At 34.3% G+C, this 15,765-nt stretch overlaps 2 protein-coding genes across 4 annotated transcripts in view; one reads left to right on the top strand and one right to left on the bottom strand.

The window, feature by feature from the left end:
* The first annotated feature begins 1,359 nt into the window (after positions 1 to 1,359).
* LOC126770767 (RAD50-interacting protein 1) lies at positions 1,360 to 12,704 on the top strand. 2 transcript variants are annotated; one of them, XM_050490314.1, is made up of 14 exons: positions 1,360 to 1,593; positions 1,685 to 1,926; positions 2,998 to 3,153; positions 3,537 to 3,709; positions 4,067 to 4,281; positions 4,960 to 5,206; positions 5,777 to 5,954; positions 6,362 to 6,551; positions 7,206 to 7,344; positions 8,299 to 8,405; positions 8,595 to 8,776; positions 9,028 to 9,202; positions 9,981 to 10,108; positions 10,994 to 12,704. In XM_050490314.1, the coding sequence occupies exons 1-14, from the start codon at positions 1,453 to 1,455 to the stop codon at positions 11,202 to 11,204; spliced, it is 2,484 nt and encodes an 827-aa protein (XP_050346271.1). In that variant the 5' UTR covers positions 1,360 to 1,452; the 3' UTR covers positions 11,205 to 12,704. The 2 variants fall into 2 exon arrangements, with proteins under 2 accessions (XP_050346271.1, XP_050346270.1); XM_050490313.1 differs by having other exon boundaries at positions 1,361 to 1,593; positions 8,296 to 8,405.
* Positions 12,705 to 12,831: 127 nt separating this feature from the next.
* The window catches only part of LOC126770790 (putative inorganic phosphate cotransporter), a 35,734-nt gene continuing 32,800 nt past the window's right edge, over positions 12,832 to 15,765 (bottom strand). For both annotated transcript variants that reach the window (XM_050490351.1, XM_050490353.1), the window contains exons 7-8: positions 14,738 to 14,976; positions 12,832 to 14,328 (exon numbers count right to left, since the gene is read on the bottom strand). In XM_050490351.1, coding sequence (XP_050346308.1) covers positions 14,143 to 14,328; positions 14,738 to 14,976 — 425 coding nt within the window. In that variant the 3' untranslated portion in view covers positions 12,832 to 14,142. The remainder of the gene's footprint in view (positions 14,329 to 14,737; positions 14,977 to 15,765) is intronic.

Genomic DNA, 15,765 nt, shown 5'->3' with positions numbered 1-15,765 from the left:
CACAAAAATTAAATTGTACTTCTGATCGATTTATTTTTCACTTTTAAATGTTACAGTTGACACCTTTATAAAATGTTGCAATATTATGATATAAATAATCTATAATATTCGAAGATAAAATTAATGAGATGGCAACTCCACGATTCGCGTTAAAGAACACAATACATTAGAGTATGTGCTATGTAATAATAATAATAATAGTCTTCCAGACCGATTTCAGCCAAGGCGCCTAATCTCAAGAAAATTTAGCTAACTGGGCAGGATATATTACAGTGCACAAGTGTGTTTGCTAACATAGTTGCACTCTTTTTTCCTTACCTCTCATAATCCGATGGGACGGCAATTTGACACGACCGAAAAGAGTTCAGGTGCAGGACCAACGGCTTTACATGCTTTCCGATGAATGGGAGTGTATTATTTCTTTTTTATTTCGTTGGACAAAGTAAAATACATATTGATGGAGTTTTTGAAAATACTATAGTTAGCAATAAAATTTCAAAATTCATCCAGACTCCGGGCTGCTAGTGAGAATTTTCAACAGTAGAACTCAATAACTTTTTATTGGTCTGACCTGGGTTCTGAACCCGGAACTTCCGGCCTTACATCTAGCTACTAGTGACTAGTGCAACAAGGCAGTCAACTCAGTGTACTATGTACTAAATCACAGAACCGATTTTGATGAAATTTGCATTGACTAATAGACTTTTTACAATTGTTAGCAAACTCCATATCGATGCTAAGTACTATTTCACCTGCCGTAGGTAAAATGGGGATTCACTATAATCCCATCGATGGTTCCTTTGGGCGTGTCCAGAAGTCACAAATCGTCAAAATTGAATTTTAAAATGTGATCGCTGCCGTGATGTTTACCGTTTTAGTATAAAAATGTAGTTTTTTTTATAAAATTAAATGGCAAACACTTATTCGGGTTCCTAGTGTGTTTTATAAAATTTCAAAAGTTCGAAATTTTTATAAAATTTTATGTTATATCAGCAAAGCTGAAATGATATATGCTATTGCATTATAATTATACATATATATTTGAAGCCTATGTGTCTGCTACACATAGGTCGGTCACAACATGCGGGCAGATGATATAATGCTTCTCTGGCGTACTAATAACAATGTGCGATATTGACTCCCTCAAAGCGGAAAACTTGTTTATGATAAACATTTATTGTAATTTAATGTAAATACAGAAGTATTTTATCAGACATTCTTTAATCTGTGCCGTTAAAACGTAAGACGTATCTTGCTTGACAAGTTGACACAATATTGATTAATGATAAATTTACAATCACCAGTGTACAAGTAAAATTTTTGTTTTTAATGTTTTAAAATATTATTGTAGGCATGGATTAAAAAAAATAGTTACGGTAATAGTTTACTGTATTATTATAATAATTTTGAAATTATATTGCTAACTATAGTATTTTCAATAACTCCATCAATATGAATTTTACTTTGTCCAACGAAATAAAAAAAGAAATAATAAATAATCTGAATATTAAAATAGGTAACGATATTAATTTAGATAATATTGCTGAAATACAAAATAATTTATTGGACACACAGAAACATCTTGAAAGCTGCGTAAGTAATTGTATATTAAAATTATTTTGGAGCATTTTATTTTTTTGGTAACAGTCGAATGTTTTCTTAATTGTTATTAAAATTTTATTAGTTAAATGCTGCCAGTGATGAGGTGCCGACGAAATTAAGTTCTGCTATCAAAAAGGCAGAACTTAACTCAAAACAAATAGAAAAAATTAGAGAAAAGATGGCACTAATGGTTAAAAAAGCGGATACTTATATGACTAAAGCTCAACCATTAATGACAGAACTTGATAAAAGGTTTTCTGCCATCCGTAGACTAGAGGAAATTTTAGTATATTTTCAGTCGTATGCTCGAGTTGAAGAACTAAGGTAGGCATAAGTGATATTCCTACTTAAACTCCACAATATAGATATAAATTATACTTTTCTATATCAAATTAAAATACAATGTAGTCTTTTTCTTAAATGTCATTGTCATTGTCTTACAAAATGAGAAAAGTTTTGTACTTCTTATATATGTGTGTTGTATATTGTATATATGTATGTTTAGTTAAGTTCTGATTTATCTCTTTCTGTCATTCAAAAAAAGATGCATAGTTTAACTAGTCACATAGTGCTGTACATAAACATTTATAGTTAAAACTGAATGATACTTTAGTAATTTGTTTGTCATTCTTTACAAAATACAAAATAGTAATAGAGGCATGAATCATGATATCAATCAATCAATCAACAGCCAATCGTTGTCCACTGCTGAACATAGACCTCTCCCAAGAATTGCCGTGGAGTACCGGCTTAGAATAGTACTCCCCCAATCTCATCCCGTGGGTGTCGTAAGAGGCGACTAAGGGACGGGGAAAAGGGGGGATGGGCAACAGCGTCCCCCCCCCATAAACATCTTACCCCCCTACTGCGCTCGCCAACACTCCTGCCCAGCGCGGCGAGTATGGGCAAACAAAACTTAATGGCAGATGCGCCCATAAAAAGGCCCCCAGTTACCGGCAAGCCCGCTAAGAGGTCGCGGTATCGGCAGGGCAGGGGGTGCTAAGAATCACCGGTTCATGGCAGGCTACCGTAATCATGATATAATCAATTCAAAAAGCATCAAGGAAGAAATTACTGAAAGTAATAAAATATTAATGGAAAACTGTGAATTTGTTTCACTATAAACTCATAGTCTCCACCATGATGATATTATTTATCTAAAGCCTATTCCATAGGCAGGATGATAAAATTCAACTAAAAAACTTTGATTAACTTGATATCATTGGTTGAGATCTAAAACAATCATCGACAATAACAATCACTATTCATTATGGGATTAGTGAAATAATTGCAATTGACATTGACAAAGTTGTCAGAAATTTGAAAGCATAATTAAAGTGGATATAAATATTTAAGAGTTATTTTTAATGATAAACTAATAATTTCTTCTTATAGTAACCAAATGAAACACTGCAAAGACGATGAACAACTAGTATCACTGTATGGAGAGATGAAGGAAATGTGTAATCAATACCAGAATACTCATTGGAATACTTATGTTAAAGAATACACACATTACTGGCATAATGTACTAAAGGATAATCTTATAAGGTAAATATGTTACTTGTTAATATATTATTACCTAAATATGTTTAATATTAATACTTGTTATATACTCTTTGTTATTAGTAATGTTTTTATCGGTGGAATGATTGTGAACTGAAACTGCATTATGTCATAAAAAAAAGTATTGTATTATTAGAAAGAATTAAGTAACTTGTGTAATTAACTTTCTAAAGTAACCTTAGATGTTTTAAACAACAACTTCTTATTTTATACTATGAATGTGTTGTTTTGATATTGTAATATTATTGTAGCAATGTTTTGACTTAATAAATATATAAGATTTTGCATTCCAATGTGAGCATGAATTTGTGCACTATATTTTTTTGTATCAAAATCAATAGAAGTGACATTATTACAATTATTTTTAGACATTATGAAGATATACTTAAGTCACTGAAGTGGCCATTCACCTCAGGTTCAGATAATTCCCAAATCCCGAAGGAAGTTTTGAATAAATTTAATAATCTCACAAGGTATCTATTTTTAATACGAGAACCAAAAGATATAATTGCTGAAGATGTTACTGGGGACTTTACAAAAGGTAAGGTTAATAGTTTATGCCTTTTGTACAACAGTTTTGTAACTGTTTTGCCGTTAGTACTGCTCATATTACTCTTCAAATAAACCAATTAAATTAAGACGGGACCAACTTGGAGCTAAAAAAAAAACCAAAGTTATCAAAATCAGTTTATAGACTAATAAGTTACACAAGCAAGCAGTCAAACATACATAAGAAAACACAAATAGACAAATTGAGAACTTCTCCCTTTTTTTGAAGTCGGTCAAATATAAGACAATTTTATTTTATTATGTTGCATACAAAGAACAAAAAAAAAAGTTGTACTTTTTAAAAATTATTATGTGTATAAAAATATAATAATGTTTTTTTTTAATTCAGAACAAGATCCTTGTTTGCCTGTAAAGATTCTGTTGAAACCTTTAAAAAAACGATTTACGTTCCACTTCACGGGATCCCGACAGACAGCTAGAATTGATAGGCCTGAATGGTTCCTCACTCAGACTCTAACATGGATAAAAGATCATCAGAATTTTGTACTGAATAATGTCCAACCCATTGCTGATAAACTAGAGATTCAGAATGTTAATGCTGTGGTGAGTACTTTCGTATAATAATGATTGGCTTGCATCGAAATGCGTCTAATTTATTTATTTTTATCGGATAAGATTAGCGCGCCATCTTTTGTAAGTAGTCCAACGGCCTCGCCCGTGTGTTTGTTTATTCAATTCAAATCAATAGAAAGATCCTGAAGTCCTGGGATCAAACACATATATGCCAGGCCAATAATTGAGTTAATAATTATTAATAAAAATGAATTACTGTCAATAAACTCCCAGTAGCTCTTGAGAGTTAGGGAAATTGCCAGTGCTTACAATACCATGCCTAGTAAAACATAAAGTTATTTTTTGGCTATATTTTCCATTATTAAGAACTAAATTCTATTTTCAAAATACTTACGGCCTTATAAAAAACTTTGCCTAGCGGCTGTTTAATTAAACACTCTTTCTGATATTATTGATTTGATATTCGGAAGAAGGAGACGGGGCATTGTTTAACTTATCAACATTCGCTAAACAATGTTTAAAAGGAAGGTTGTTAACAGTTTATACATTTTCTAGACTTTAACTTGAAAATTAAAAAAACCTGTATCAGCTTGTAATTGCGCATTCCAAAAACTTTAATATATAAGAAACCAGTTATTGAAATTAATAAATATATTAATGTATGACACATATGTACAACCTAAATTGAATAAAAGTATTTCATTTTAGGAAGAATTCAATGCCGGGTTGATAGCATTAGCAGCTGAAAGGCTACACACAGTTTTAGCAATTTATCACACACAAAGTTCTAAAGGAGAAATAGTTGATGTGGATGCAGCTTTTGCTCATGCCGTGGACGAGACCTTAGGTTTCCATAAAGAATTGATGACTATAACTGACAATGAGATTAACAATATTTTATCTGTGTTAACCAAAGCCGAAACTTTTGTTAGGTGGTTATCTGTTGAAAAGAAATGTAAGTGTTTTGTTGATAATGTGATTTTTAAATTTTGCATATAGATTAAAAATAAGTTAACAGCCTCAACAATCTATTAGGCGCTAACTTTTAAGGTTGTAAATTCCGAGGTCATGGATTAAGATCCCGGATCGAGCCAGTAAAAAAATATTAAGTTTTTCTTTTAATCTCTATGTCTATGTATATTCTCGTTAATAAAACTCAGGAACTGCATTTACTTTGGAAGTTGGCAATACTTTTAATTCCGGATGTACGTAACTTTCTCCGCTCGTGAGTTGAGTGTGCGTACACTTGTGCACTAAAATATCTCTTGGGCATTTGACTAGTCCCCATTGAGAATGGTCTCCTTGGCTGAAATTCGTCACGAGGACGTTATCATCATAAATGAGAATTCGAATTATACTACACGTTTTTACCGAAAATAATTTTACAATTTTAATATTTATGTTTTCGAATAGTACCTGTTTTCAATACGAATAAATATATTCACATAATTAGGCAATCTGTACATGGTGTATATTAGGTAGGGTACACGGTATGAGATGATGATAGTCCTGACTGTTCCCGCAGACGCGCTGGCGAAGATGGACGAGACGCTGGACAGCTCGCAGTGGGCGGAGCCGGTGGCGGGCGGCGCGGGCGCGGCCGTGGGCGCGCTGCTGTGGGTGCCGCGCGGCGCCGACTGGTTCGTGTCGCTGCTGAAGACCATCGAGGAGCGATACGCCATCCTGCCGCAGCCTGGCCACCGGTGCGTTGGAACTTGCCTGGAAATTGGTCTAATGTCTTACTTCTAATTAAGGCTAATATTTTCGATTTACTCTCAAATACGGTTTACTGAGACGGAGAGGAGACCTTAGTCCAGCACTGGGACATTTCCAGGCTGTTAATTTTATCTTTTCATGACTATTACTTTTTGTAGTACTTCAACTTTTTAGCAGGAAATCAGAACACATTGCTACGTTTTAAGTGCTATTTTTGGAAATATAATAAGTTATTTATTAAGTAATTTATTTTTTATTTTTATGTTCGTTATCACACAAATTATGCAAGCAATAAAAATATAAGAAAAAAAATGTATACAAAGTTGAACTTATACTATAAGAGTATATACTGTAAGAGTTCAATTTGTTTTAATAAATACAATTTTCTTTATAGATTGCAATTTTTAGAGCTCCAACTGGAATTGATTGAGGAATGGCGGATACGTCTGACCCAACTGCTAAACGCGGCCGCCGCTGCCCTGAAGACCGAGTCGTTCCTCGTGACGGGTCTGCACCCGCTGATCGCTATCGTCAACACGGCACATCACACCCAGACTGTGCTCTTGCAGTGGGCGCATTGTCTGGTTAGTTCACACCTCGTCTCCGAAATCTGTGATGACGATTTTTTAATTTTTTGTATAATTAATAGGCCAGCGTTTAGGATGTAGCACGTTCTAGGATGTAGCACGTTTTCCTATAAGAAACCTGTTTACTCTGGATTTGAAGACACCAACATTGTACCTATCTGGAAATACGGACTCGGACAAAGACGACGATTTACCCACGTGAAAAAAAAGGTGTAATCGTAGTTGTTCAGTCTCCGTTGATTATAGTCGCCGTCACATAAATCGATCAGGAAGACATTATTAATTTTATATCTGCGTTCTCCAAAGCTATTTAGTAATAAAAATCATAAATTAATGCTCTATCCGATCGTGATTTTTTTTCAACAATTAACCTTTCAATGTAAATATCAATGAAATTTATATTATTGAGCAATGGTTAATGTTGCGTGAAAGCTTGGGCAGGCTCTTACGGCAGCATGCGAAAGCGATCCCGTGGCGCTCCTCGTTAAGATGGAAAGGGTACCGCTGGTTTTTTAGTGGGTATTCCGATGTTCGGGGCGGATTCCATTGTTCCCGTGGGGGAAAGGCGTAAGTCGTTTTTCCAGCGTTAAAAAAAGGCACTTAGGGCAAGCTGTCTGCCTTTAATTATACTATATAAGAATATATTTACAGCATTATCTACAACTGCACTACTACAAAAGCCAGTTCCAACACTTCACGCAGCAGCAGCACAGGGAGGACGAGAGCGAGTCCTCGACTAGTTCGGAAGATGATGACGAAGATAGTGATGATGATAACACGAGGCTCGAAGGTAAAATTAATTAAAGAATTTGATTGGCGAGCGTTCGTCCGGCGCACACGCATTATCCATAACTATCCTGATGGTGTCTCCTATAAGATTGCAACTCTTTTTATATATTAATTAATACCTTTCAGCTGCTAATGCTATCAACCCAGCATTGAATTCTTCCTAAAACGAAATACTTTTATTCAAATTAGGTTGTACACATGTTTCATACATTAATATGAAGTATGTGTTCAAAACATCTAAGGTTACTTTAGAAAGTTAATAACACAAGTTACTTAATTCTTTCTAATAATACAATACTATTTTTTATTGCATAATGCAGTTTCAGTTCACAATCATTCCACCGATTAAAACATTACTAATAACAAAGAGTATATAACAAGTATATATAATAATAAATAAATAATAAATATATATAAACATAATTATACTATATATGAAGCAACCCAAGTATTTATAATAATAAATAAATAATGTTATATAATGGAACGTAATTGATATGCGTGTGCGCCGGACGAACGCTCGCCAAACAAATTCTTCCGAGTTCCTCTTTGTGTAATTTTTGCTGACTCTACTGGCCTTTACGGCACCGAGCGTAGCGGTGCGTAAAATCCGCCTTCAAATTTGAACTATCCTGATGGTGGCTCCTATAAGATTGCATCTCTTCTGTCTGTTGAGCGCCCTTTTTGATAGTTATCATTGGGAGCCATTATATACCCATAGGCGGCTTGCCCGTTGCTTTCATTATTTTTAAAACTGTTCCGCGAATTGATTAAAATGTACTTTATTCAAGTAGGTTTCAATAAAAAAATTTTTGGGCTATTTAGTTAGTAAGATATTGGTCACGTAAACATCTTAAAAAATATGCCTTTTGGAATGTGAAAACATTAATATGTTATGCAAAATCATTAATCGTTGATAATATCAATCAGTCAGTATTATTTTAATTTCTAGAAGACGTCGAAAACATGTCTTTGAATGACGTAGAGGAACGAGCTAAGAAGTTGGCTCTGAGTGAAATGATAAGAAGGAATTCTATGCTTGAGATCAGTCAATATGATGTTGTAAGTATAAAACTATGTATTTCATTTAATAAATAAATAACTACAATATTAATAATAAATAAAACATTTTTTTTTTATCTTCAGATTCTATTTGTCAGTAATAAAATAAATAATAAAATAAAATTATAGATTTAAACAAAATTAGAAAACGGACTTACAAGATTTTTTTTGAATCTGTGTTTGTTACAGACGTCACCTATAACTAATCTGGCGGTAGCGGAACCTCTAGTTGAGGAAGACATGGAGGAAGCCGGAGTGTTCGGAGACGCGCCCGCCCTCCTCGCACACCTCAGAGACGCGGGCGTCGGCGTGCTCGCTGAACACATCATGCTCGAGTTCAAGGCCACCATTCGACATTACAAGAAACAAAAGTGAGTGTTTTATTGTATGTTGGGAAGATCACTCATAATCAATTTAATTACAATGATTAAAATATAGCTCGCGGTTTAAGATAGACTAGTTTAAACTATGAAAAAATATATCTGGGTTTATTTAAACGAATCTCGCCGGAGCTCCCACCACCAATTTATATATTAAATACGGGGTGTTCCACGTGGCATATGCCATGTTTATGACGGTATCGGAAGGGAGCGACAGTGTATGTACGTTGGATTGCGCGCAGATGGCACGCCATGCTGACGCTGGAGGAGCGCGCGCTGTCGGTGTCGGGCGCGCTGTGCGGGCCGCTGTCGGCGCTGGCGGCGCGCGTGGCGAGCGCGCAGCTCGTGCTGGCGCCGCCGCTGGCCGCGCACCTGCGCGCGCACCTCGCCGCGCGCGTCGACCTGCACATCTACGAGGCGAGCGCTGCATTCTTACACTACTATTTGACATCAGCTTATTCGTCGTTAGCGAGACCCTATCCCATTGAGCTCGGACCGAAGAAGTGCGTGCGTTCTTGCACTGAATAAAAGAGATGAGAGAGATGAGACGATATGGTGGAATTACTATTACGGGTTACTGGTGGTAGGGCTTTGTGCAAGCTCGTCTGGGTAGGTACCACCCACTCACCAGGTATTCTACCGCAAAACAGCAGTATTTGGTATTGTTGTGTTTCGGTTTGAAGGGTGAGTGAGCCAGTGTAATTACAGGCACAAGGGACATAACATCTTAGTTCCCAAGGTTGATGGCGCATTGCCGATGTAAGCGATGGTTAACATTTCTTACAATGCCAATGTCTATGGGTGTTGGTGACCACTTACCATCAGGTGGCCCATATGCTCGTCCGCCCACCTATACTATAAAAAAAATACGATAGCCATCTTTGGAATTATTTGTGGTTGTAGTTTTGTGTCCCGCCTCTTATACGAGGACCCTTCTTACTCAATTGATGAATGTTCGAAACAATAATCCTCTGACAACATCCGTGCTTTGAGATGAGATAGGGCTGGCATACTGGCCCCACGCATCATTTAATTATATTACTATCTACACGTACGATAAATTAAATATATTTTATATTTCAAATACAATCTAGGCCAAATTTAATTAACATATGTATTTAAAAAAAAGTATCTATTTAACTTAATCAAACACTAAATTACAAGAACACATTTATAATTTCCGTTACATTAATAGGAGGTGGTGTTAGAGAGTTGGTTCAACACAGGCGGAAGCTTACAGTTCACTCACGATGTACAGAGGAACCTGGTGCCCGCTTTCGCGCCACCGAATAAGAATGCATCACAACTTAACCTATTACCGAAGTAAGTAGATAATACTTAGTATACACAGCCCGTTCAGGTAACAACAGGATCAGGAGAGTCGAATCGCATAAAAAAAATTTGCAAGGTGACAATTATTTGTTAAATCGATTTTTAATTGATCGATTCTAATTTCGATCAGGCAATTAATCGACTAAAATCGACTCGTTAAATTTTTTATTATATCTCGAATTTTTTAATTTATTTTGAACCAATAATCTTCGGTTGATATTCACGTGTTCGAACCACTGGGCCATTTCGGCTCTTGATTATATCCATAATAATTACAATTGGTAATGACATTCAAAAGTAATCATACTTAAAATGTACTGAACAAGTCCATATAAATATATAAATAATAATGGTAGTACTACCCAATAATTATTTATTAAGACAGCAATACATTGTGAGCCAGTGTAATTATAGACATTGGGGATTAGGGGAATATCTTCTTATTTTTCAAAACTGGCAACATATAAACGTTGAAATGAAACGTTCATATTTCTTACAATGCCAATGTTGTCTGTATTTTTTTTTTTATAGAATAGGAAGGCGGACGAGCATATGGGCCACCTGATGGTAAGTGGTCACCAAACGCCCTTAGACATTGGCATTGTAAGAAATGTTAACCATCGCTTACATCACCAATGCGCCACCAACCTTGGGAACTAAGATGTTATGTCCCTTGTGCCTGTAATTACACTGGCTCACTCACCCTTCAAACCGGAACACAACAATACCAAGTACTGCTGTTTTGCGGTAGAATATCTGATGAGTGGGTGGTACCTACCCAGACGAGCTTGCACAAAGCTCTACCACCAGTATGTTTGTTATATATTCATTCGTTTGCCATAGATTATTAATTAAAAATATAATTATTCTCTTTAGGCTCAACGATGCATGCAAACTCCTAAACATGGATTACGGCGATGCACGTCGTATTCGCACTGAAATAGTGAAGCGACCAGACGATGCAGTGATCTCCCTCAGCGACCTAGGCATCATACACATACCACCTAACGAGGCCTTACGTATCCTCAACCAGAGAACGGACCTCTGTAATTCGAGCTCACCGTCGTCTGTCATGGATCTATTTTGACACGGATATGAGAGAGGAGGCGTGCGTGTACATCACTAGATATACCGAGGGGATTGGAAGGGATTTGGTAACCATTAAAATTAATGGTTATTGAAAAACTTGAAACAATTATAGAAAAAAAAATGTAAATTATAGAAAAAACAAGTGCAAAGCTTCTTTGTTGAATAAAGATTTTGACTTTGATATTAAAAGAATTAATTGCATTATAATTTAAAAAATATTCCTAATACTATTTACCGATAAATGTATCAAATTGCATTCTGTCATATGTCCATCAAACTGTCACGTGACCAAGGATAGTAATTTTAGACCACATCGGCCAATTACAACGGCGAGATATAATGGAGACGTGTCTCCCGTCGTGTCGGATTGCCCACCAGATTATATTCCCACATTATAGTCAGGTGGACTATCAGACATGGCCGGAGAGAGTTCGGTTTCATGTATAGAAGAGGAGATTCAACACTACGAATTTTCAAACTTCGCGCCGCTACTCACTAAAAACCCAAATTTACTCGACATTGGTCGACATCTTGAATAATCTATGGTAGTCATAATGGATTCGTGAACAAATTGAATGTCGGTGAAGTTATATGATCAATAAAGTAAGACCAGAGTACATGATAGCCACGAAGAGTATTGCTAAATAACCTGTTACTTCAAGATATAATGCATTATCATACTGTTTTACTAGAGCACCTGAAATGGTTGCCGAAGGAACTTTCTTTGTAGCTTTGTTTATATTTATAATCTGTGTTATTATAGTAAAAAGTAAATATAAATGTAATATTTTTTTAATCTTCATTGTACCGATGAGGACTATATTATTGGCGTCATTAGCGAGTATGGTTCTATCGCCGTTGTTGAAAGGGTATTTGTTAGTGCGGCACAGCCAATAAATTTTATAACAACCAAATAATGAAGTATTAATTCTGACAGATATTTGGACATTTTTAGAGACATCGCCATACACTAGCGCCTCTCGTGGCGAATTCAGCGCGAAGCGCTCCTTGGTTACAGCAGTGCTAAACTAAGGTTTGAGAAGTTGTTGATATTTATTCGTGGGCATGGAACTTGAATATTTTGAATATAGAATATTTTAAATAGATAAGTGAATATTTTGTAGATGAATAATTTAATTATAGCATATTTATTGGATACTTTGTTAACATGTACTATGTGAATTAAACACTTAAGTTTGTGCATATCAATGTATGAATTACCCAATCTGTCTAATTCATAACTTTTCTCTAGCTTGAAATCACTCTCCTGTAATGTTACGTTATAAATGTTTGTAATCTAAATGACATTGAATTAATTAATAATGTATTTGGATTGATGTATTGTTATATCTTATAATAATATGTGTTATATGTTTTACCAAATTAATGACCCCCCTTAAATTATAACTGATTTTCGTATGAACGTAATTATACCCCCTGTGAAAAGTGTTTGGTGGTTTATTTGTGAAACATTCCATAGACAATATTTATTGGTTGAATTGTGTTTGATTATTTTTATTTGGTTCTATTTTCTCTTTGTTACGTCGACGGACGATAAATGTTTTTTTTTTTTCAAATACAATTTATATTTTGAACAGACAGGTGATTTCAATGAAAAATCATACTCATTATTATTTGATATTTTTATTTAACAATTATCATTAATAATGTTATTATACAAAAGAGTAACCTAATATCTCAGATATACTCATAAATAGCTTGCACGACAGACTTATAACGATTTAGTATTAAAATTATCATAATTATTCACACATAAAGATCTATCGAATGGCACAATTGCACATTGTCAAATTTTTAACAATACATAATCATAGTCTGTTCACAGCCTTTCATCAAATTTTCACAATAAAATTCTTAGTGAACAAAATATTTAAAATTCGATCGTGCCCCTTAATAACAACTAAATAAATATAGACATAATTATGTTTTCACTCACATTAGTTAAAATTTACGCTGGTATATTAAGCTTTGAAATGCAAATTTATTTTGTACGCCGTTATAAAAACTGAACGATAGAGGATATTTTTTTTTTTTCATATGGCAACATTTATTTAAAAATAATCGCTCTCCTTTTATTATGGTTGTCTATGAAATTAAATGTACATTTTAAATTTAATAATATAAAAGTTGATCGTATTTATTTTTTGTATTATATAATACTACATGCAGATATTTTGTAACACATAAATCGATACATTTTATTTTGTGCTTAGTCACGATATTATAATAACCCTATGAAGTTTTGTGTAATAATTGTCATTTTACAACCGATCATAATTCTTAAATTGCTGGTAAATAACGGATTCGGTAAAAAAAACATATATTATTACTTAATAACTATGATAAGTCTATTGTTCCAAAATTTCTATGACTTCAAATCTTTAATGGGCTTTATAAAGTCGCTTTGGTTGATAATAAATATCACCAATTTTTAATAAAAAATCTATTCGTTTTAAACATAGGAATCAGTTGTAAATAGTATTCCATATTAATACATAATGTGATAACTTATTTAATAATTTTCTCATAACCAATACATCCAATCATATCAATAGATTAAATTATTCTATTATTATCACAAAGCACAGGCTGTGGATAAATTATTCGCCAATATATCGAAATTATTTAAGTTTTGTACTTCAGTTCGCACGTCAACATTTTATTCCGACGTTCGCAAATCTTCTACAAGTTCGACTGTTTTTTTTTAATACTTTTGAAAAGAGATTTTCCTTCATTAAGTTTTGTAAAAGGAAGATTGATCAAATCGATTGTACTTCCATTGATATTTTAAATCGATTTAATATCGATACAATCAATAGCCTCTACCATCGATCAATCATCAACCCTGTAAAGACCAATCGTCAACCCTGTTTATCCAATAATGGCTCCTGGATCGACACTAATTATTTATTTTGTTACAATTTCACTTCACTGTTTATCGATTGATTCGTTGCTGCTTCAACTTCCTGTTTCTTTGCGTCTTGGGATGAGGAATTCCACCACTGTTCATCCCCAGATGCCCAAGCAACAAACACCAAGTTTGTTACGATGAAAACGGCCAGCGTTATCCAAAATACTAATCGCCATTGGGTTAAAGTACTCTGCAAAAAATATTATAAATTAGTTTAGACTACAACTACTATTTTATTATTTAAGAAGTTTTGAAACTTTATAACTCCCTGGCCAGCAGTGCTATTCTGTAAGAACTCACATCAATAATAATCCGTGAAATGTTGACAACCGACTTATGGTAATATACTATTTTGATAAGTGTATTATATTCCATAATTATTATGGTCAGTGTCGCTTATCACTTTCTAACATATGAAGTGAGTTTCGAGTCTGCTCCTACAGAAAAGCCCAGTAGTGGAAGCTCTATCAATTTTACAATTTGATTGTCCTTTTTTATTTTTCGATCTTTAAATTTAAAGCAAAACTTTAAAATAATTTTGTTTGAATGCATTATATTGAAAAGTAAATAATTAATTAGTGCAAGATTTATTTACTTACATCGGGCGTTAGTAATCCCACTAAATATGGCGCGATGATACCAGTAATAGCTCCAATACCATTAACAATTGCCATAATGGTACCCGCGTAGTTACTGCTTAAGTCCAAAGCATTAACTTTCATGCCTGGATAGAAAGCACCCATGAGACCCATAGATGCGGTGAATAGAATCACTACGGTTTCAGTGTTGCAACCAGAATAAGATGCTAAGATCATACATATGCCGGGACCAACGGAAGCTGAAATAAAAACAAATATCGATAAATATGATATTTCTAAATGAGTTTTAAGAACGATATCTAAAGTTAGAACTATTTTCCTGATAAATATTAGCCCATATAAATAACAAGATAAATTAAAGTATACTAAAATTGACTATATTTTTGATCAGAGCGGCGTAAAATGTTTCGGCTTTTACGTATTGAATGTCCGCAATATTATGGGTTATTGTGTCAAAATTCGTCATAAGAATTTACAAATACGGTTTTACCGAAACGATTACCTAATTTTAACCAGTTTTTAATCCCATGTACGATCTTTTAATGTCTGACTATACTACGGGTGTCTTGCAAAACCAAACCACATTTCACTTTTGTCGCATGCAGCCAACGTGCATTCTAATTATCGACCTTGCAGTGTCAATTAGCTCAATCTGCCGGAACACATCACAATACGCCAGCTTAAGTATTATGACACGCTTTCTCAAGCGACAACGATTAGTATTCTTCATGCCCTCGCGGATCTTAATCATATACTGCAATGTATATGCAAAACTTTGCTAATGCTTAAATAATCCATTCGAATTGAGATGTTGCGTACCATTAATAAACCGGATATTACGACACTATTTTTGAACACGCTACCATAAATTTAAGCTTTTTTTTTTTAAAAACTGGATTGTTTAACTAAAGATTTTAATAAAGAAAATATAAATATTACATAACACTATCAAATGAGTCGCAGACAATATCATTTTCCTAAATTAGTGGAAGGCAAGTCTGATAAAGACTTAATGATTTATTCAAGTT

Source organism: Nymphalis io, chromosome 9 (assembly GCF_905147045.1).
Source record: "Nymphalis io chromosome 9, ilAglIoxx1.1, whole genome shotgun sequence".
Taxonomy (NCBI): Eukaryota; Metazoa; Arthropoda; class Insecta; order Lepidoptera; family Nymphalidae; genus Nymphalis; species Nymphalis io.
Note: the sequence above shows the minus strand (reverse complement) of the source record. Positions and strands in the feature narration are given on the sequence as shown.

Excerpts from the sequence above, each read along its gene's own strand:
- LOC126770767 (XM_050490313.1), top strand. The coding sequence starts at position 1,453 with ATGAATTTTACTTTGTCCAACGAAATAAAAAAAGAAATAATAAATAAT. Across the intron at positions 6,552-7,205 it reads TGCAGTGGGCGCATTGTCTG|CATTATCTACAACTGCACTA; the intron begins GTTAGTTCACAC and ends ATATATTTACAG. Across the intron at positions 8,406-8,594 it reads AGATCAGTCAATATGATGTT|ACGTCACCTATAACTAATCT; the intron begins GTAAGTATAAAA and ends TGTTTGTTACAG.